Source organism: Oryza brachyantha, chromosome 3 (genome assembly GCF_000231095.2).
Source record: "Oryza brachyantha chromosome 3, ObraRS2, whole genome shotgun sequence".
NCBI lineage: Eukaryota > Viridiplantae > Streptophyta > Magnoliopsida > Poales > Poaceae > Oryza > Oryza brachyantha.
Window position 1 is genome coordinate 6,863,029 of NC_023165.2, and position 18,629 is coordinate 6,881,657.

The 18,629-nt window shown below is 41.5% G+C and overlaps 3 protein-coding genes across 4 annotated transcripts; all 3 read right to left on the reverse strand.

Annotated features, from left to right (window-relative positions):
• Positions 1-1,739: 1,739 nt before the first annotated feature.
• On the reverse strand, positions 1,740-3,375 carry LOC102722285 (probable carboxylesterase 8). The gene has a single exon (XM_006651159.3). The coding sequence runs from the start codon at positions 3,120-3,122 to the stop codon at positions 2,157-2,159; it is 966 nt and encodes a 321-aa protein (XP_006651222.2). The 5' UTR covers positions 3,123-3,375; the 3' UTR covers positions 1,740-2,156.
• Positions 3,376-8,082: 4,707 nt separating this feature from the next.
• LOC102710768 (long chain base biosynthesis protein 1a) lies at positions 8,083-13,846 on the reverse strand. 2 transcript variants are annotated; one of them, XM_015834744.2, is made up of 13 exons: positions 13,555-13,846; positions 12,625-12,770; positions 12,105-12,199; positions 11,904-11,995; positions 10,790-10,883; positions 10,640-10,712; positions 10,422-10,554; positions 9,868-10,042; positions 9,558-9,698; positions 9,289-9,384; positions 9,060-9,201; positions 8,606-8,733; positions 8,083-8,525 (listed from the first exon to the last, which is right to left on the reverse strand). In XM_015834744.2, the coding sequence occupies exons 2-13, from the start codon at positions 12,734-12,736 to the stop codon at positions 8,349-8,351; spliced, it is 1,458 nt and encodes a 485-aa protein (XP_015690230.1). In that variant the 5' UTR covers positions 12,737-12,770; positions 13,555-13,846; the 3' UTR covers positions 8,083-8,348. The 2 variants fall into 2 exon arrangements, with proteins under 2 accessions (XP_015690230.1, XP_006649753.1); XM_006649690.3 differs by having other exon boundaries at positions 13,550-13,846.
• A 2,544-nt stretch (positions 13,847-16,390) lies between these two features.
• On the reverse strand, positions 16,391-17,028 carry LOC121053997 (protein RADIALIS-like 3). The gene is made up of 2 exons (XM_040522789.1): positions 16,757-17,028; positions 16,391-16,653 (listed from the first exon to the last, which is right to left on the reverse strand). The coding sequence occupies exons 1-2, from the start codon at positions 17,026-17,028 to the stop codon at positions 16,632-16,634; spliced, it is 294 nt and encodes a 97-aa protein (XP_040378723.1). The 3' UTR covers positions 16,391-16,631.
• Between the last annotated feature and the right edge of the window lie 1,601 nt (positions 17,029-18,629).

Genomic DNA, 18,629 nt, shown 5'->3' on the forward strand with positions numbered 1-18,629 from the left:
TCTTTCGTTCTATCGCTCGATATCTCATTTTCTCCGAGATGCCATCTAGATGCACGAAGATCTGGTTTCGTAATATTAGCTTAATGTATTAAATGAGAACTAAAGTGCGGCCATTTAGTCTCAAATTTTTCGTTTGAGTCCCCTTTGTAGTATGCTTTAAATCAACAACTGACATTCCCAATTCTTTTGGTGTACTTAAATTGTTAACTTTTTTTATGTCAAGTAATGCATCTTTATTGACCTGGGTGTAGTGGAAGTCGGTGGGGGCATACTGTTGCGGGGATATCTAAACACAAAAGTTTGAGTGATAGAGCTATTTTGGATCTTGAGTGATATATTAAACCAAGGTTAAGGACACTTGTTCGTATAATTTATAAGTTCATGAATCTAGATGACATGTGATTAAATTTAAGAATAGGCCATATATTTTACTCTTTTAAGATATAAGACATATTATATTTTGTCAAAATAATGTCTTAACCAAGAATAATATAATATTTGTGATTCAAGCAAAATCAATATCATTAGTTTAGTGTTCATAAATACTATCTTATGATTATACTTTTGTATTACATAAAAACCTTTATCTTTTGGTTTTTTCAAAAAAATCAAATGATATATTTGTAACGAAAAATATGTCAATAAAACTTTTATATTTATATTCTTAAAGCGAAGTAGAAAAAAGTACGATGAAGAAAATCCAAATAACTCTAAATTTAAGATTACAAATTAAAATTTTGTCTTATAAATATAAACATAGACGAAAAGATTAGACTAAAATAACATATGGGCTAATTTATCATTTGCCTCATCTATGACTATCCTCCATCATGCAGTCTGCGTTAAGCTATATTTCAACCTTTGGGCCCCTTTGAATCACATGAATAAAAAACAGAGTAATAGGAAAAATATAAGATTCTGATAAGAACGTAAATGTAAAATAGCCTTTGAATCACATGAATGAAAAAACTGAGTAATAGAAAAAACATAGGATTATGATAGTAACGTAACCGTAAAATAGAGGATTAAAAAACACGGGAAAAACATAGGAATGACACTTTGATTAGACCACAGGAAAAACACAGGAATTTGATGACGTAAGATCCTACCTCTCGTTAAATTTCCTTTAAAACTTATACAGGAAAAGGCATTTCATAGAAATTTCATAGGATTTATTCCTTGGATTCAAAGGATTTTATAGAAAACATTCCTATAAAAATAAAATTCTCTAAAATTTTTATGAATTTCCTTTGAACAAAGGAGGCCTTCACTTGAGAAGTGGTGCCATCGTAAAAAAATCCCAAGTCTTCGACCGGTGAATTCTATTTCTAGCTGATGTGACGACTCCGTATAGAAATTTCATAGGAATTTCATAGGGTTTATTCCTTGGATTCAAAGAATTTTATAGAAAATATTTCTATAAAAATAAAATTCTCTAAAATTTTTATGAATTTCCTTTGAACAAAGGAGGCCTTCACTTGTGGTGCCATCGTAAAAAATCCTAAAGTCTTCGACCGGTCAATTCTATTTCTGGCTGATGTGACGACTCCGTATAGACTGGAAAACGGGTGAAAATCGACGCACTACCTGCGCACACAACTTCGTCAGTTGGGTGGGAGGGTGTAGACCTAGAGAGTCCTAGACGGAAAGACGGTAGAATTGAAACACGCAAAAGCACATCTTTTTCCAAATTTGTACCAAGTTTGTTAGTACATGAAGCCATCTCATCTGAAAAGGTATGGAATAACCTCTACTATCATGTTACAATATTTATTATAAATCCTCTTTGTGGTGCAGAAGCTGCAAAAGACCAGATCCGGAGCTCTTTCACCCTTTGCTTTTGACAGTAAACAAACAACAACCCGATTTGCTGGGAAGTAAAAGCGGGTACCATAGAATGGAAAACCCTCAGTGGAGAGAAAAAAAACCAAAAGAAAAGAAAGAAAGAAAAGCAAAGGTAAGGCACCCCGTCACTATAGGAGTGTACTTGGCTACGAGTAGTCTTCCGCTCGTCGTCACTCTCCAATCTAATGGTGATGCTGATATGATTGTCTCTTTTGGGACTTGCTGCAAGATAGTGCCCTTGCAACAACCACCGGCACAGTACCATAGTGGTGGTGGTGGTTGTTGCAGTCAATGGCATGGACTTGGATCGATCAGAGCCTGCTCCTTGCAGTGGCATGTACGTCGCCGGCGTGCCGGCGGACGAAGTCGGCGACCTGTGCGATGAACTCGGCGGCGCGGTCTTGCTTGAACAGCTCCATCGCGTGGTAACCGGCGCCGTCGAGCTGTGCTTCGACGGTGACACCGGCCTTCTGGAGTGCTTCCACCAGCGTCCTCTGCCGGTCCCGGGGCGGGTCTTTCCTCCGGCCGAGCACCAGGCAGGGGGGCAGCTTCCGCAGCCGCGCGGCCTCCACGCCGGCGAGCATGGTCTCCGGGTTGCAGTACTCGTGGTCACGGTCCGCGCCCAGCGGCAGCGCGAGCTCCCAGAGGAGGTCGTTGGCCGGGAGCGGCAGGACGCGGTCGTCCACCGAGGACTCCTCCGCGGCCGTCCGCTTCACGCCGCCGTGGTGCGGCTGGTTGAGTATGAGCCCGCGCAGCTGGAGGCCCTCGTCCACGGCCGCCAGCGCGGCGCGGAACGCGATGCTCGCGCCGGCGTGGCTGCCCATCAGGAAGAGCGGCCTGCCGGGCGAGCCGGCGGCGTAAGAGCGCGCCCACCGGACCGCGTCGGCGGCGTCCTCGAACGCGGCGGGGAGGCGGTGCTCGGGGGCGAGGCGGTAGTCGACGGAGGCGACCACCGCGGGGGTCGCCGCCGCGAGGGCCGTGCACGTGTTGTGGAACGGCTCGGACGCCGCGCGGAAGAGCACGTACCCGCCGCCGTGAAAGTACAGCACCAGCGGCAGCCTGCCGCCGTCGCCGGCGCCGGACGGCACGAACAGGCGGACGGTCGTGCCGTTGGCGTCGTTGAGCGGCGCGTCGCTGGAGTGCACAATGCGGCGCGTCGGCCCGTCCCCGCCGACGGGCTCCCCCGCCGGCGCCGGCGGGAGCAGCCTCGCGCCGCCGTTGCGGGTGAGCGAGCCGTCCGGGTTGAACCGGATGTTGAGATACTTGTACGGATCCATTCGAGAATCGAGATCGAGCAACGCCACCACACGCTCTCCCTTAAACTCAGCTCCACCTCGCCCGCAACCACCGTACTGGTAGCTACTACTACTACTACCTCGCACGCTCAGCTCGCGACGGAAGCGCCGCGCATATATAGCTCGCGCGAACGCCACCGGTGCACGCGGCGGTGGTGGAGCCGACTCAAAAATACTCACGCGCGCGCGCGCCGTCCACCCGCAGCAGCGGGACGGCAGGCACGCGCGGCGCGAGGGAGGGTCGCTCCCCTGTGTGTCGTATACGTTGGCTCTCATCATTAGTAGTGGTGGCGCCCCAGCTAACTCCGCGCGCGCGCGTCGTGTGGCCTGGAAGCGGGCACGCATGCAGGCAGCCTGTGTGTGTGTTTTTTTGCATCGCGTGGGGGGATCGCACACACGGCCGGCCAGGCCACGAGGGGGGCGTCACGTACCGCGCGCGGCGAGGCTGTGCTTTCCGCACTGTCCGGCGTCGGGGCAACTTGTGATTTGCGGGTCATTGTCTCATTGATGGTAAGGAGTAAATAGAAATGACCTGTCACCTCCCTTTGACAAAGATACTACATGTATATTCAATGTGCGGATATAATAAATAAAATAATACATCCTCCATGTGTATGGTGGAAATCACTTACGTTTATGTTTGCGATTGATTAGTTGTCTTATTAAAAATATATAATTATTAGTTTTTTATAATTTAATTTATTATTGTAGGAATTCTAAATATAAATTATAATTTTGCATATTTGAATAAAACTTTTCAATAAGACGAATGATCAAATGTAGATCTAAAAGTTAACGGTGTTATATAAAAAACATGAAAAAAAATTGAAGACACTAGTTTGGATATATTTTTACTTTCTCTCACTCCTACTTTACTTTCTACCGCTATTATTTACTATCAGAATTATCGCCGTATAAGAATCTCAATAGTTGATTTTGGTTAATGTGATAGTAATGATTTGATCCATTGTATTAAAAAATAAAGTCTAAATTAGTTCTACTAGAACAGCGTATAACACCTAAACAATTTATACTCTCCCAGTCCCAAAATAATAAGATCATATTTGCTTCTTCTATTTTTGCAATAATTTTCTATAAAAGAAAGTTACTCTAAACCATATTTATCTATTTTTAAAGTTTTTTTTAAAGCTTTTAGGTGCCAAGGGAGCGTTCCCAGCCCCAAAACAAACGAACACGTCCTCAAAGAAAATGTTATAGCTAATCAGCCTTATCAATTAAAAATAATTTATGGGTAAACATTTTGTATAAATGCTCTTATCGTTCTAGAAGTAACCAGTGTAAAATAAACCATCATGAAGAAAAACAATTAATATCAATTTTAAAATTAAGTTCCAAAATCTAAATTTTGGTTTATGCTTATAAGATGGTGCCAAAACGACGAGTATGCATATATTGAACTATATAGCTGAAATTAAAATGTGAGTTATATTATTAAATATTGGGCATATGGCGCCTTCAACGAAATAAGAACGTGAGACAGTTCAAGAGTACTAGCTTATGAATATTTTAAGCGGAAATGGATTGTTCTAAAAATAAAAGACTGAAAATGGATTCTAATTCCCCAAGAATATGTCCTTTTACATGCTTATCCAGTTATACTTCTTGATTGCACGACACAGATGATATATTGTTATAAGAAAACGTTAAACGCGAGAATGACACGTGGAGCATAGTGATATTTCTGGCTCCACAACATATTAAAATGTAAATTCACTTTTGGGGTGATTGTTTGGAAAAAAATCAAACAACATATTTATAAATAAATAATAATTTATGAATAAAACTCTTATATACATGTTTTTAGTGATCTAAAAGTCAAAACTGAATAAAGTGTGATGAAAAGATCTCAAAACCATCTTTAAATTTAAAGATGAAATTTTAAATTTTATCTCAAGTATAAGTATAAACGAAAAGACTAGATTGAGTACGTGTTGTAGGAGAAAGGATAAATTTAGCCAGCTCATATGCTTGATATGTCTTTTTTATATATAGACGTTGCGAGTCAAGTTCATAGTAGTTTTTTTGGATGATGCAGATTATATTAAACTATTAATAATGCATGCTGTCAAGTACTATTAACAATGCATCATGTAGTATAAAAAGTTTGCATGATATTCAACGAAACGAGGAACATCCCCCTCGAACCTCACGGACCGGAAGAGTTTCCCGTACTAACTTTTGTTAGTCCATTTTCTCATTGATTTTATTTTGTGAGTAGCAAGTTGTGTGGTATGGACTACAAACCTCTCTTTTTCTCGACTACTGTTGAATCCATGTAGGTAGCACCTCACATGTGCTCACGTTCATCTTTTCGTAGATAAAATTAAATTTTTAACTTTAAATTTATATTTGATTTTGATATTTTATCATAGCTTATTTTTCAACCAAGGATTTTAGATACCCTTGCTAAAAATATGTATATAAAAGTTTTATTCATAAATTATTTTTTATTTATAAATATGTCGGTTATATTTGTGCCTCCTACGAGATGTCGGTTAAAAAACTGTATCTAAATAATTTATGAATAAAACTTATGTGTACGTGTTCTTAGCGATTTAAAAACACACATGTTGAAAAATAAACTATAATAAAAAATATCCAAAATTAACTCTAAATTAAATGTTGAATATTCAAATTAATACATATGTTGAAAAATAAACTATAATAAAAAAATATCCAAAATTATCTCTAAATTAAAGGTTGAATATTTAAATTTAGGCTTATAATCATAAATTGAAGAAAAAAAAGATTAGACCTTGCCGAACTTATAACACATGAGCTCACGATTCTGCACTGCCACATTAAAATCAGCTGCTCGCGATAAAAGTTTTAGCCGCTGAATAATTAAGGCCATGTTTAGGTTGCAAAAAATTTCATCTAAAAACATCACATCGAATCTTTGGACACTTATATAGAGTATTAAACATAGACGAAACGAAAAACCAATTACACAGTTATGTGAGAAATCTTGAGATGAATTTTTTGAGCCTAATTAGTACGTGATTAGCTATAAGTGCTATAGTAACCCACATGCGCTAACGATGGATTAATTAGGCTCAAAAGATTCGTCTCGCGGTTTCCATGCTAGCCGTGAAATTTGTTTTTCATTAGTGTTCGAAAACCTTCTCCAATATCCGATCAAACGTCTGATGTGTCATAAAAAAATTTTCATTTCACCGACTACGACACCCGTAAGAACGGGCGGTATACATTCGGACTTCACGATCATAGGAGTACGAGGACGAAGGAAGCCACCTCTCCCGACCCGCAGCATGCAGCACGGCGCATCGCGTGAAACACGGTGCAGATTGTTCGGTAGCCGTGCGAAACTATTTTTCAGCAAAGCTCCAAAGTGGACATTGTGACTGAGAGAGTGATCGAGTGTGCTAAATGGCAATGTGTGCTTAAGCTGACCTATTAGGCTGACCCCAATATGCAACTTGCCGCACTCCTTTTCTTCCTTTTTTGTCCACCGAAGACAATCAAGCCCAGGTGTCAGTTTCGAGATCTTCGCGCCATGGCTGCGTTCCGTTCTGTCTGCTTTTTCCTGAAAAGTATTTTACCATTTAGGTGAACATATATAATTCTTTATGTCACCTAAATAGTATAAAAATATTTTTAACAATATATATTAATATGAGATATACCACTTCATAAATATATGTTTTTAAATTCGAGTTTTACATGTTATAACAAATATAATTATGAATGTGTGTATATCACGGTTTATGTTTTTACGGAGACTTCCGAAACCGTCGTCTAGCGGAGCACGATTGTCATGCGATTATCATAGTTTGTAACTATTTTTTTTCCAAGACAATCATGGTTTTCGAGGTGGCGGCGGAGTTGGTTTTGCAAACCCAGGTGTATAGTAGTTTAGTTTTATTTTATTTTTGTCACAACTTGTATAATTTAATTAAATTACATGTGTGACTGTGCGTGGAATATTCATATCATTCTATCTTATCTTCTTTTTCTCTTTTCCATAAAGGATGGCACCTTGATCAACATCTGACGTGGGCGTCGCCGCAACAGAGACCGGATCCCCACCCGAGACGACGATTCCTGGCCAACGGGTGTATCAGTTTGGCATCTCGCCGCATCCTTTTCGGGTACACACCTGCGCGTCCGGGTCCGGGAGCGCGGGAGCCGTCGACATCCGCTCGCTCCTCCCGTGGCCGGCAGGCCGGCGCTCGGCAAACGGACGGACGCACGCACACACAGTAGTGTACGTACGTCAAGCCAAATAGTGGTGGTTGCTATCGAGCACGCGCGGAGACGTGCTAGGTAAGTAGGTATCGTCCTCCGCCCGACTGATTCGTCCGATCCACGGGTTGGTGTTGGTGCGCGGTGGTATGGGCGGCGACGCCCGTCGAGCACCCGTCCCATGCGCCGTGGGATCGATCGAGGCGACGCCGCGGTCGCTCTCGGCAGAGGGGAAATGCGGGCACGTGCGCGCATTCCGAACACGATGATTGGTGGCGACGAGTTTGACCGGGGGAGCTAGCCGAGCCGGCTCTTGGACGGCAGGGAGAAGCTACGGGTGGGTCAGCTCCGCTGGAAAACCTGGAAGTGGACGGGTTTGGGATCTCTCCGCCATGTGCGCATCCAGTCGCCACCGGAGAAAAAGTCGACGCCCCCGTTCTATCCATTGCTTTATCTCCAAGTGATTGAAAAGTGGCGAAAAAAAATAAAAGGTCGGTTTATTTCTCTCTGTAATCAGATAGAGACATCTCAGACGATGATGATATAGGAGGAAGGCTCAAACCACTACTATCAATCAGTCAAATTATACAGCACAAGCGCACCATCCCTAACCTCACAATTGTACACAGAAAAATAAATAAATAAATAAATAAGTTTACTTCGCCTTGTGGGCAAACCAGCCAGTCTGACGCCAAAAAAAAAGAAGTCTACGTCCTGATATACCCATTGCTGATAAAGGTCAAAATTACTACCGAGTCGACCGATACATATAAGACAAACCACTATAACTTCACTGTTCTACAAAAACACATACAAAAAAAGGAAGTTATATAGTTGTATTTTTGTTTGTAACTATGAGCGACAACGGGAATCATCGGAACCTAAAAATGCACAGGATATGTACATTTACCAAACATACACAGTTACACAGATTATACAACTTGTAGAGAAAGGGTGAGTTCGCCTTCACGGGAATTGGGATCAGATGTATTCTGAAAGAACAGATTCTGAGACCCGTTTCAAGGACGAGGACATTCTGGAGATGTCAGATTCGGTGTGACCGGCTGATACGAAGAGGCGGATTCCGACAGGAAGTTTGCACCTGTCCAAAGTGGATCGCTTTGATGCCACAACAAAAACTGAATCTTCCTTCAGGACCTGTTGGGAATGAGATACTGTAAATATATGCAAAGTTCATTTGCAGCTGGAAAGTTTTCATTGCGTCCACATGGACTTACCCTCTCAGCAATAGTTTCAAGCAGATCTATGTCAGTGTTTGATGAACCCGTTGGTTTCTTCAGCTTAAGGAAGACAATAGGTGACAGAACATGGCTTGAGATTTCAAGCCCTGGAGTATCTGACAGTTCTGCAGATCAAAAACATCAAAAGCATCAAGGTGGTGAGCAGGCACCAGTAACCATATATTACACCTGAAAAAAATCAATTATGGCATTCCATAATGTATTTCCAATAGCAAATTGCATGGGTTATACGGTCAATGTAGTAACAATTTCTCAATGCAGCTGCTGTTTTGAAATTACAGCTAATGGGAAAAATAGATGGTAAAAGTGATAAAAAAAAAACATTGCATCCTACGTATTATGGCATTCATAATTTTACATCTGCATTAACCACATTAACAAGTAGATTTTGGTCAAATAAATATATAAATAACGAAATAATATTCTTAACCTTTATGCAGGAAAGCAATGTTGCTCCTCAGATCTGAAAGAACTGATGGGTTATCCTCCAGGAAGTTGACCGCAGAAACTGCAGCGCTGGCAAGATAAGGTGGTAGAGAAGCCGAGAAAACATAACCAGAACTGCTTAGACGCTGCAAAAGCACAACTACTTAATTGGTCAAGACATTTAACAACACTTCTATCGCAATTCATGTTCTGTCTATCTGAAGTTGAATTACCTGATGATCAACAACTCTAACACTTCCTGTACAGAAACCACCATCAGTAGCTAATGCATTTCCCATTCCAGCAGTGATAATATCAATTTTATCAATCTGCACATGTAAGAAAATGTCAGAAATAAGATGTGCTGAAGTATCCAATTAAAATGGTTAGTAAGACAATTTCCATAAGTTAACAGGTGGCTAACAGAAATCTGTGGATTATACTTTTTGTTTTAATCTACTACTTTAGTGTGATGAGAGAAAAAAACGCTGGGGGTACTCACTGGAACTCCATAATGTTCAGCAAGGCCTCGTCCTGACTGGCCAAGCACACCAAAAGAATGGCTTTCCTCCAGAATAACACGGAATCGGTATTTCTCCTTCAATCTGACAATCTCATCCAAAGGGGCAATTTGACCAGAATTCTGCAATCATCACAGTAAGAGAGGATATAGTCATATGTTTAAACTATTCTATGATTCTGTAGATTGTACAGGAAGGATCAATAATTCATGTTGCAATTTTTCATGAGAAAAATGAGAAAAAAAAAACCATGTTCATATCCAAACAGAATTATCTAAAAAAGCACCGCACCTGGTAGATAGCTTCTACAACAATGTATCGCCTGATCTTTTCTGCTCGTTTATTTCCACGTGTAAGCTTTTCCAAAGTGTGTGCAAGTGAAGCCATATCATTGTGTTTAAAATAAACAACGGTACTTCTTGACAGATGAAGACCATTTTGCACTGCCCAGTGCACACCTTCATCACTGCAATTCCATATAAAAAGCTGGCTTAGGCTCAAAGGGGCAATTTGACCATGAAAAATTCAAGAGGAAGCAAAATGTTACCTAGTAAAAGAACAGGTATGGAACTAACTGCATGAGGAAGAATAACAGCTGGAGAATAGATACACTACTTTCTTAATGGTTCATGCAGAATTTTCATTTTTTTTATATATGAATTTGGGTTGGGTTGCTTTGAGGGGGGGGGGGGATGGGAGGAAGCAAGTTTTCATTAATGAAATGAGCGTGCTAAAATTATAATAAAATAAAAGAATTGCATAAGCTGTTGTACTGAAAAAAAAAAAGGATAAACTCTCTGTATGCCAGTATTGTTCATATTGCTAAGGGCAAAAGGTTAACTTACGCAACTATGATGTCTCCTTTCTTACAAAAGGCAGGTATAACACTAAATATTGTAGAAATCCCATATGAATACAGAATTGAGTCTGGAGTTCCAAGAAACTTTGCTATTTTTGACTCACAGTCAAGGTGGACATCTGCAAGTGTTCCACAATGAAAAGATAAGTTCATCTTCCATATTTGCAACACAGGTCAGTCGCCACAAAAAGAGAATATACAAACCAATTGTTCCATAAAAGCCACGTGGACCACATGATCCAACACCATATTTCTCCAGTGAACCAACACAAGAATCCTGCAATTCGTCCTCATCAAATATCCTGGAAGAATAGTGTCAAAAAACAACTCTCAAACAATAGAGTTTTAGCTTACAATAATCTTCTCATTGCCAATCAAACCAAGATAATTTGCTGATGCAAAGTTTATAACTTCTTTCCCATCAATAGTGGTATGTGGTGCAGCGGCACTGTAGCAAGAAACATAATATTGTTAAGACCCCTAAAATTCAGGAGAAATAATGGGCAATGCCCAACAGTTGTAGATATGCTGCAAACATAAAATTCTCAAATCTGCATTACACATCCATATACATGGAATATCTCAAGCAAGACTTCTACCAATATTGAGCTCTCATAAAACAGATGACGTATCATGTGTGGCAATATCCGAAGGAAGGACAACAAAATGAATATTCAATGAGTGAGAATTACTTGAGATAGGTCACACCTATGTTAGGGATGCTGGCAGTTACTCCTAAATTTTATTATCCGGAAAGTTGCTGTCCATTAGCAGTGCAACACTAGCATATAAATGGAGTAGAATTGTTGATAACTGGATAGAGATACAAGATTATAACAGATGAAAGGGACTCTTTTATAACAAAATACTAGCAAGATGCATTTGGCAGCATATATTAAGTCATTTGATGACCTTATTAACATCAAAAAAAGAAGAAAAGCAACAGTTTGAGAAGACACTACAAGTTACAGAAAGCAGTTGATGATTGCAAATCAACTTCAAGAAAAGTTAGTCCAACTAAAGAATCGAGGATTGTAAGCATTTGGAAAGCAAGAGGTACATGATACTTTAAGAGATTCATGATGCCCTATATTCATCTAAAATTTGACCAGATCTGTGGCATGCAAACATTTTTTTGTATGAATTTTTGCATGTTCATGCAGTATTTGTCAAAAATTAAGGTTGAAGTCCATATTGCCTTCCCAGTTCCCACACTCTGCACTGACTAGTTAGGCTATACCAATGCATCAGCTTGTAACTGGCCCAACAGTATCATGCTTTCTCTCCAGTTTATCTGGTAACTCGCTACTTACAAAATAATATAGAGGAATATTGAAAATGAATCATTTCCTACGTTCAGAACAGGCATCGTTAAATACAACAACTTCCCTTAACAACAAAAACAACTTCTATCAGGTGCATCAAATACTGTTTGGGCTTTAAATTAGAATGCAACCATCATACAAACCTTTCCAGCATTGGTGCGTCAATTCGTGCCCCATCCTTGATCGGAGGACACAGAGGTTCTGGCTCCCATTCATCACATAGCTCATCAATCTCCTGCAAATATCAAATTGCTAACTTTCACCAACAAGTTCTGGAAATCAATGACCAAAACCAGTACTCTAACAAAAACAAACAGTGAGGAACTGGCAGAAGATATCTTTACCTTTTCACTGAGTGGCTTCTTCGGTGGTTTGTAGCTCTTCCTGGAAAGCTGAAACACTATGACTGCTATAAGAAGCCCTTCAACAACCAGGTGTCCTGAAAAATGATATGCTACCGAATGTCAATCACCCTCATCACATCACAAGTTCCTCACTGATGGACGAAAGAGGCTTAGGTCTTGTTTAGTTGCCAAAAATTTTTGGCAAAAGGGTTACGTCGAACGTTTGACCGGAGGTCGGAAGGGGTTTTCGAACACGAATGAAAAAACAAATTTCAGATTCCGCTTGAAAACCGCGAGACGAATCTTTTGAGTCTAATTATTCCATCATTAACACATGTTGGTTACTGTAGCACTTATAGCTAATCATGCCCTAATTAGGCCCAAAAGATTCGTCTCACGATTTTCCCCATAACTGTGTAATTAGTTTTAATGTTCATGTATATTTAATGCTTCATTTAGGTGTCCAAAAATTCGATGTGATGTTTTTAAAAAAAGTTTTGAAAACTAAACAGGGCCTTACCATCAATATGAACCCCAAAGACAACCGCGCGGGCAAAAGGGGCATTGAATGCAGCTGAGACACGAGCAAGCACTGCTGCAGTGGCATTCACTACCGGCAATGCCATGTCCATTTCGTAACCCGATGGAAACTTTTGCGCCTCAAATCTGCCAAAATGTCAATGGGTTGCTCATCAATCAACCAGATCGATCGCACAACATAATAACACAATGTTGAAATTGATATAAACTGAGCATAAGCATTGAACTATATACAGAATGGCATCACGTCTAGTCGGATCATTGGGTAAGGGATACAGTAAAAATAATCACACGATCCGATCAACTCTGAGTGCGAGCTCAATTAATCCAGCTTCCCATTTTATGCATGCTCCTAAAGATCCAGTCTCACACCGAGTGACGGACAGCGAGATCAAGCTCACAGTCACAGAAGACCTGCCTTCCCAGCCCAGAAACCCAATCACCCATTAGATTTCACTGTTATTCATAGGGAGATCTCAACGATTCAAAACGGAGAAACAAGGATGACCGCGAGCGGAGCGGACTACCTAATGCGGCGGCGATCTCAGCTCGAAGGACGACGCAGCCACTACCTTCGCGCTTGGTTCGGTTTGCTCGGATAGTAGATTGCAACTCGACACGCTGAGTTCAGTTGCTTCGCGGGTTTAGGGCGGCGAGAATGGGAGAAAAAGACGAGCCCATTTGCCGCGGATCCAGACCCACCGAGCAGACGCGGTCTATGGCTGGGAAAATACGTCGGCGCCAGCCGCCAGGAGTCGACGACGACGCGGCTTCAGGGATCGACGAGGATGCGCGGCGGAGCTGGAACTCGAAGAGGACGCGGAAACCACCCACAAAATCGCCCCCCGCCCAAAAAATCACACCAGGAACTCACCCACCCACACAAGAGAGAACAAACAGCCCACCTCACCTCGGACACCAAATCCAACGCGCCGCACGACGACGGAGGAGCGGCCGGGGAGCTCCTTCCGATGGGCGAGCGCCAGCGCGGGATCCCCGCACTGAGCGGGGGCAGCACGTACGGGGCGCGCAGCTTTATGCCGCGGGGGCGGGGGCGGCGGCGGATTCGAGGAGTCCTCCCACGGTTTCTGATGGGGGGCAGCGGCGGGGGTCGCACTCGGAGACGACGACGACGACGACGACGACGACGAGGGCGGCGGAGGAGGAGGAATAGTAGGAGTAGAGGAGACGATGGATTTGCGTTGGGTCGGGGCGGTCGTCTTTGGCTGGCTGGATGGGCTTTTGTCGTTTCGAGGCTCGCCCATTTCTTTCGACCCGGCCAGCGTTGAAATTTTTTTATTAAATAAATTTTTTTAGCAAGTAATTTTATTACTAAATCTCCTGGTAAAATTTTTCTAAAACTGAACAGTTTGATCATACCAGTGTTAGTGGCGTAGCAAGAGAACACTGTCACGCAGTCTAGTCAGCGTGGCAGTCTCAAGACAATGTCGTCATGCCACCGACAATAGCGTGGCAAGCCGTTTCACCACGCCAATGCTGGTAGCGTGGCCAAAAGATTTATAAGGTGGAAATATTTTTTTGGAGGTTTAGTAATAAAATTATTTATTAAAAAGGTTTAAAAATAAAAAAAATCTGCCAGCGATTATCAATCAGGATGGCACTGGTCAATCATGCCTGATAATATTACTTCCGTTTAATATTATAATGCTCTGTAGTCTTGTTTAAATTTATCATGGATAAATATATATATAATTTATATATATGTCTAGATTTATTATTATCTATATGAATCTATATATGAATCTACGCAATAAATTGTGAAACGAAGGAAGTAATATACCAGACTTAATTTTGGTGTTTTGTTGGTTAACCACTTAACCATCCTTGTTTTTGATTTTTAGATAACTATTTTATGATAATAAACTAAAATTAACTACTACAAAGTTGCAAATTTGTTTTAGAAAGGTTATATGATCAACTTTTGTACAAAGACTTTTCATAAAAAACCAACGTTTAGCAGTTAAAAAAAACACGCGCACAAAAGTTAAGAATAATCTATCGAAAAAGAACGTAGGCCTACTCCTGGCAGGAATGAACACGATTAACTCGCATTTTAGTGGTTTTCTCTCACGTCAAAAGGAAGTTTTACAGTACTTGAAATCATTTTTAAGTACCACTTAAAAATGATTAAAGAAATCTCATTTTTAAGGCCACGTCATAGGTTAAGTGGTCTAGCCCTTAATATCTTATTATTAGCTTAAGGTTAGAACAATTGGATCGACCTACTTTAATCGATCTTGGTTAGCTTGAACTGAATTTTATACACTTTGGTTGGATTCTTTTCCACCAGATTATTCCTCGGTTTTTGTATGCACTTTTTTGAACTACTAAACAATATATTTTTTGCAAAAGAAAAATTTATATAGAAGTTTATCATCTTATCTTTTTAGAGTAGATTTTTAATTTTATACTAGTTAATTTCATCGTTTATACTATTAAATAGCTATAAAAAATTAGGTAATCTTTTGTCAACTAAAATAACACATCCTTTGCTAGCATGATTATCATTAGGCTACATTCAGAAATGAAAAGAACTTTGTTGCTTAAATTTTCATGTATATTTCTTCAAAATTCGGTGGGGTTACAAGCCTATTCTAAAATCTTGCCTTTCGCTTGATAGGGAAAGAGGACAAGTTCATGCTTTTTAAGTAACCTTTTAGATTAACTGGTACAAATTTGACAATGAATCGATTTCTATAAGTAAGGCTCCTGCCTTTTAAATATAAATCGCAGCTTTCTTGTTTTCTCCAACGGTCTGCACACAAGTGACGACATAGCACCTAGAGTAGCTCTTGGAGCACTAATGATAGATATTTCTATACAATTTCTTCTAAATTACTTATCTGTTTTTTGATTGCAGAAGCTCTTACAGTTCTGGCCTCAGAATTTGCTCAGAGGTTCGCATGCTTTCTAAGCAGATTTGTCACAATGGTGTGTTATTCAAAGGATCTCACAAATCCAATTCGATGTGTATCTTCTGTTGCAACGACAGATGCGTTGAGGCATTGATGAAATATATGATCCACTTTACTATTTGTCACATGTAAACGCTCCACGACAGTTATCATTATTGTCTTCTATGTAAAATTTAGTAACTTCTGATGTCTAAGACATCGAGAGATACTAAATTTTACATAAAAAACAGTGGTACCTCCTGCTACCTTCTCAAGATAATAAAATTGTTCTTGTACAGTGTATGTATCCTATCCAATTACTACAATGGAACCATCGATAATTATCACTAAGGTGACCCAAAAGATTGTAATAATTAAAAAGAAATCAAACTATAGGTAATATATAATGTGAAGATAAGGGATGCAGATCCAACAATGTACGTAAGTGCCACGGCTGAATGGAAGCCATGAGGCAATAAGGTTGTGCCGTTGTGGTTAGGAGTATGGCTCACCAACACTACGATATAGGGCTAATAAGTACTGAGAGATTAATCGAGTTGAGAGGAAGGTTAGGGTATAGTAAGTGCTAAAAGGTGGGACACATGTCAATCTTATATATATCTGCGTTGGTCTGATATAATGACTTAAATTTTGGCCAAATCCCACTTTATGCTAGTAATAATATACTCGTACTTGTGTGGTAATTCCGTACTCCACAAGCTTGACAAGCAATTTTGCTACTTAATAAAACCCAAAACACAGATACTTGTGTCATAGTCAGAACCAACCTTGCATTACATTAAGTCAATCAAGACCAACACAAACCACACGCATTACAAAGTAGAAGATGCATTTTATACATCCATGAGAACTGCATGCATAGCTGCATACGCCACTGCCCCTCTCACAGGCTCATCACTCACTACATGATAAAGCTACATCCAAGATACGTATAAATATATATATATTGGCACACAAATATTTATGTATACATAAATATTTGTATACATGCATATTAAGTTGATCGATTTCGCGTCGATCTGAAGCCTGCGTGGCTTGGAGTACTTCGCCGTCATGTCTGCGGCCCGTTGGCTCTGCACGCGGGAAAACACACGTACGATGAGAATCAGCAAGATCAGGAACGCGTCGCGCGGGATGATCGCTATAATCCTCGCTACGTTTTGGCGCGAATAATACCTGCTCCTGTTCTGGTTGCTGCTGCTGTTGCTGCCGCCGCGGCCGCTGCCGTTGTTGCCGCGGCCACCGGCGGCGCCGCCGGGGTAGCCGTAGCCCCCGTTCTCGATGTCGCCGACGTCCTCCTGGAGGAGGTCGTAGTGGCGCCTCACGTCGTCCGCCGTCTTGCCGCCGCCGACCACGGCCGCCACGCGCTCCCACCTCCCCGGCGAGTCGCGGTCGTAGATGGCCAGCGCGCGCTCGAACCTCTCGTTCTCCGCCGTGCTCCACGCCATAGCTAGCTGTGCAGAGACGGGCGCCGCACTCTCTACCTCCCCTTCCTCGCCGCCGCCGTCGCCGGCCGCCACCCGATCAATGTGCTGCTCGCTGCTTGCTCTACTGCTCTACTGCTAGCTAGCTCGCTTGCTGTGCTTCCGAAACGATCACTTCACCGAGCCGTATTTATAGGGGAACCGGAGCCTATTTGTCCCGAGCTACTGCTGCTGCTGCAAATGGCAGTGTACCAGTGCAGATTATATACTAATTTAAGAGAGGCGACTTGCTAAAGATGAGAGATTAAGGGAAAAGCCGATTGCAAATTGCTGGAAGGAGGCAGCCTCGGCGGCCATTGCCGTGGGGATCGGAATAGATGAACAGCTGCCGCGACGAGCGATTGGAGCGACGTTTTATTCGACAGACGTAAGAAAGTATCGACGCTTTAATCTTTAGCCGGATTGAAATGAATAACCGATGGATGATCAATCAGTGCATTATTTTAGTCCGGCCCTCTTGGATTTGTTTAGTTGCAGGGAGTTAATTGGCCGCCACATCAGCCGGATCGATGCTGTCTTCTCGTCCTGAATCAGTTGGCAGCTTAGTTTATCTGCAGGAGTTAGTGAGGTATATAATTCAGTTATACTTGGGTGATTCTGAAAGGTACATAGTTCACATGTTACATGTACATTGTGATGTTTTTTTTTTCATTGCTGAGGCACTAGTTTCGTTGAGTGTTTATTCAACTGTAATATGCAGTTATTTTGACTGTGTTCTGTGGATCAATATTAACATTAATCCACAAGAGAGAGCTGTGAGCAGTCGGCACCTGAACAATGGAGGTGCATTGTTCAGAAAACTGGATAGTCCAGAATTTTTTTTTTGGCCCATTCTCTGAAAAGAATTTTTCACTTTTTATAAGGTGCAGAGTAATTAAAGCAAAAGCTCCAACAAGCTAGATTTGCATCCTGGATCTCTTTTACCTTATATTGAAAAAAAAAGGATGAGCCAATCATATATGATCTCACATATTTGGCATGGCCCATGACTATCAGGCTAGCACATTTTTAGGCTCCATCAGGAGAAGAAAAATAGTCAAGTTGACAGCCTGACTTTATGCCCAACACCAATATACATGCATTAGTACACCAGGCTTTAAGCCCTCAGACGAATTACAAAATCACTTGTTCGGAGATCATGAACAAAAAGCAAATGATAAGGAATAATCGAATTAGTTAATGTGGAACATCTTGCAAGCAAGTGCACAAAAGAGATGGGGGGCCATAGATGATTCCTCCTCCAGCATCATGTACACCATCAACTGCACAGAACACAGCTAGCTAGCTAGCGCAAGTGGATTAATGCTTAAGCTGCTTTTAATTGCGCGTTGCACACCTGAGATAATCACGCACCAGATAGCATATTGGCATCAAGGGAATAGGCTCTAATCTCTATGGTTCCTGCAGTGATGGTGGCAGTGGAATTAGCTCAACTTGGACGCTGTCGCTCGTCAGCATCTCTGCATAATGCATCGGCGAGCGGTCTTCAGAGTTCTGAAGACTAGTCGTTGTCGGCTAAATAGCAGGTTCTGTGCTTGACTAGCCTGGGACAGGCAGATTCATTC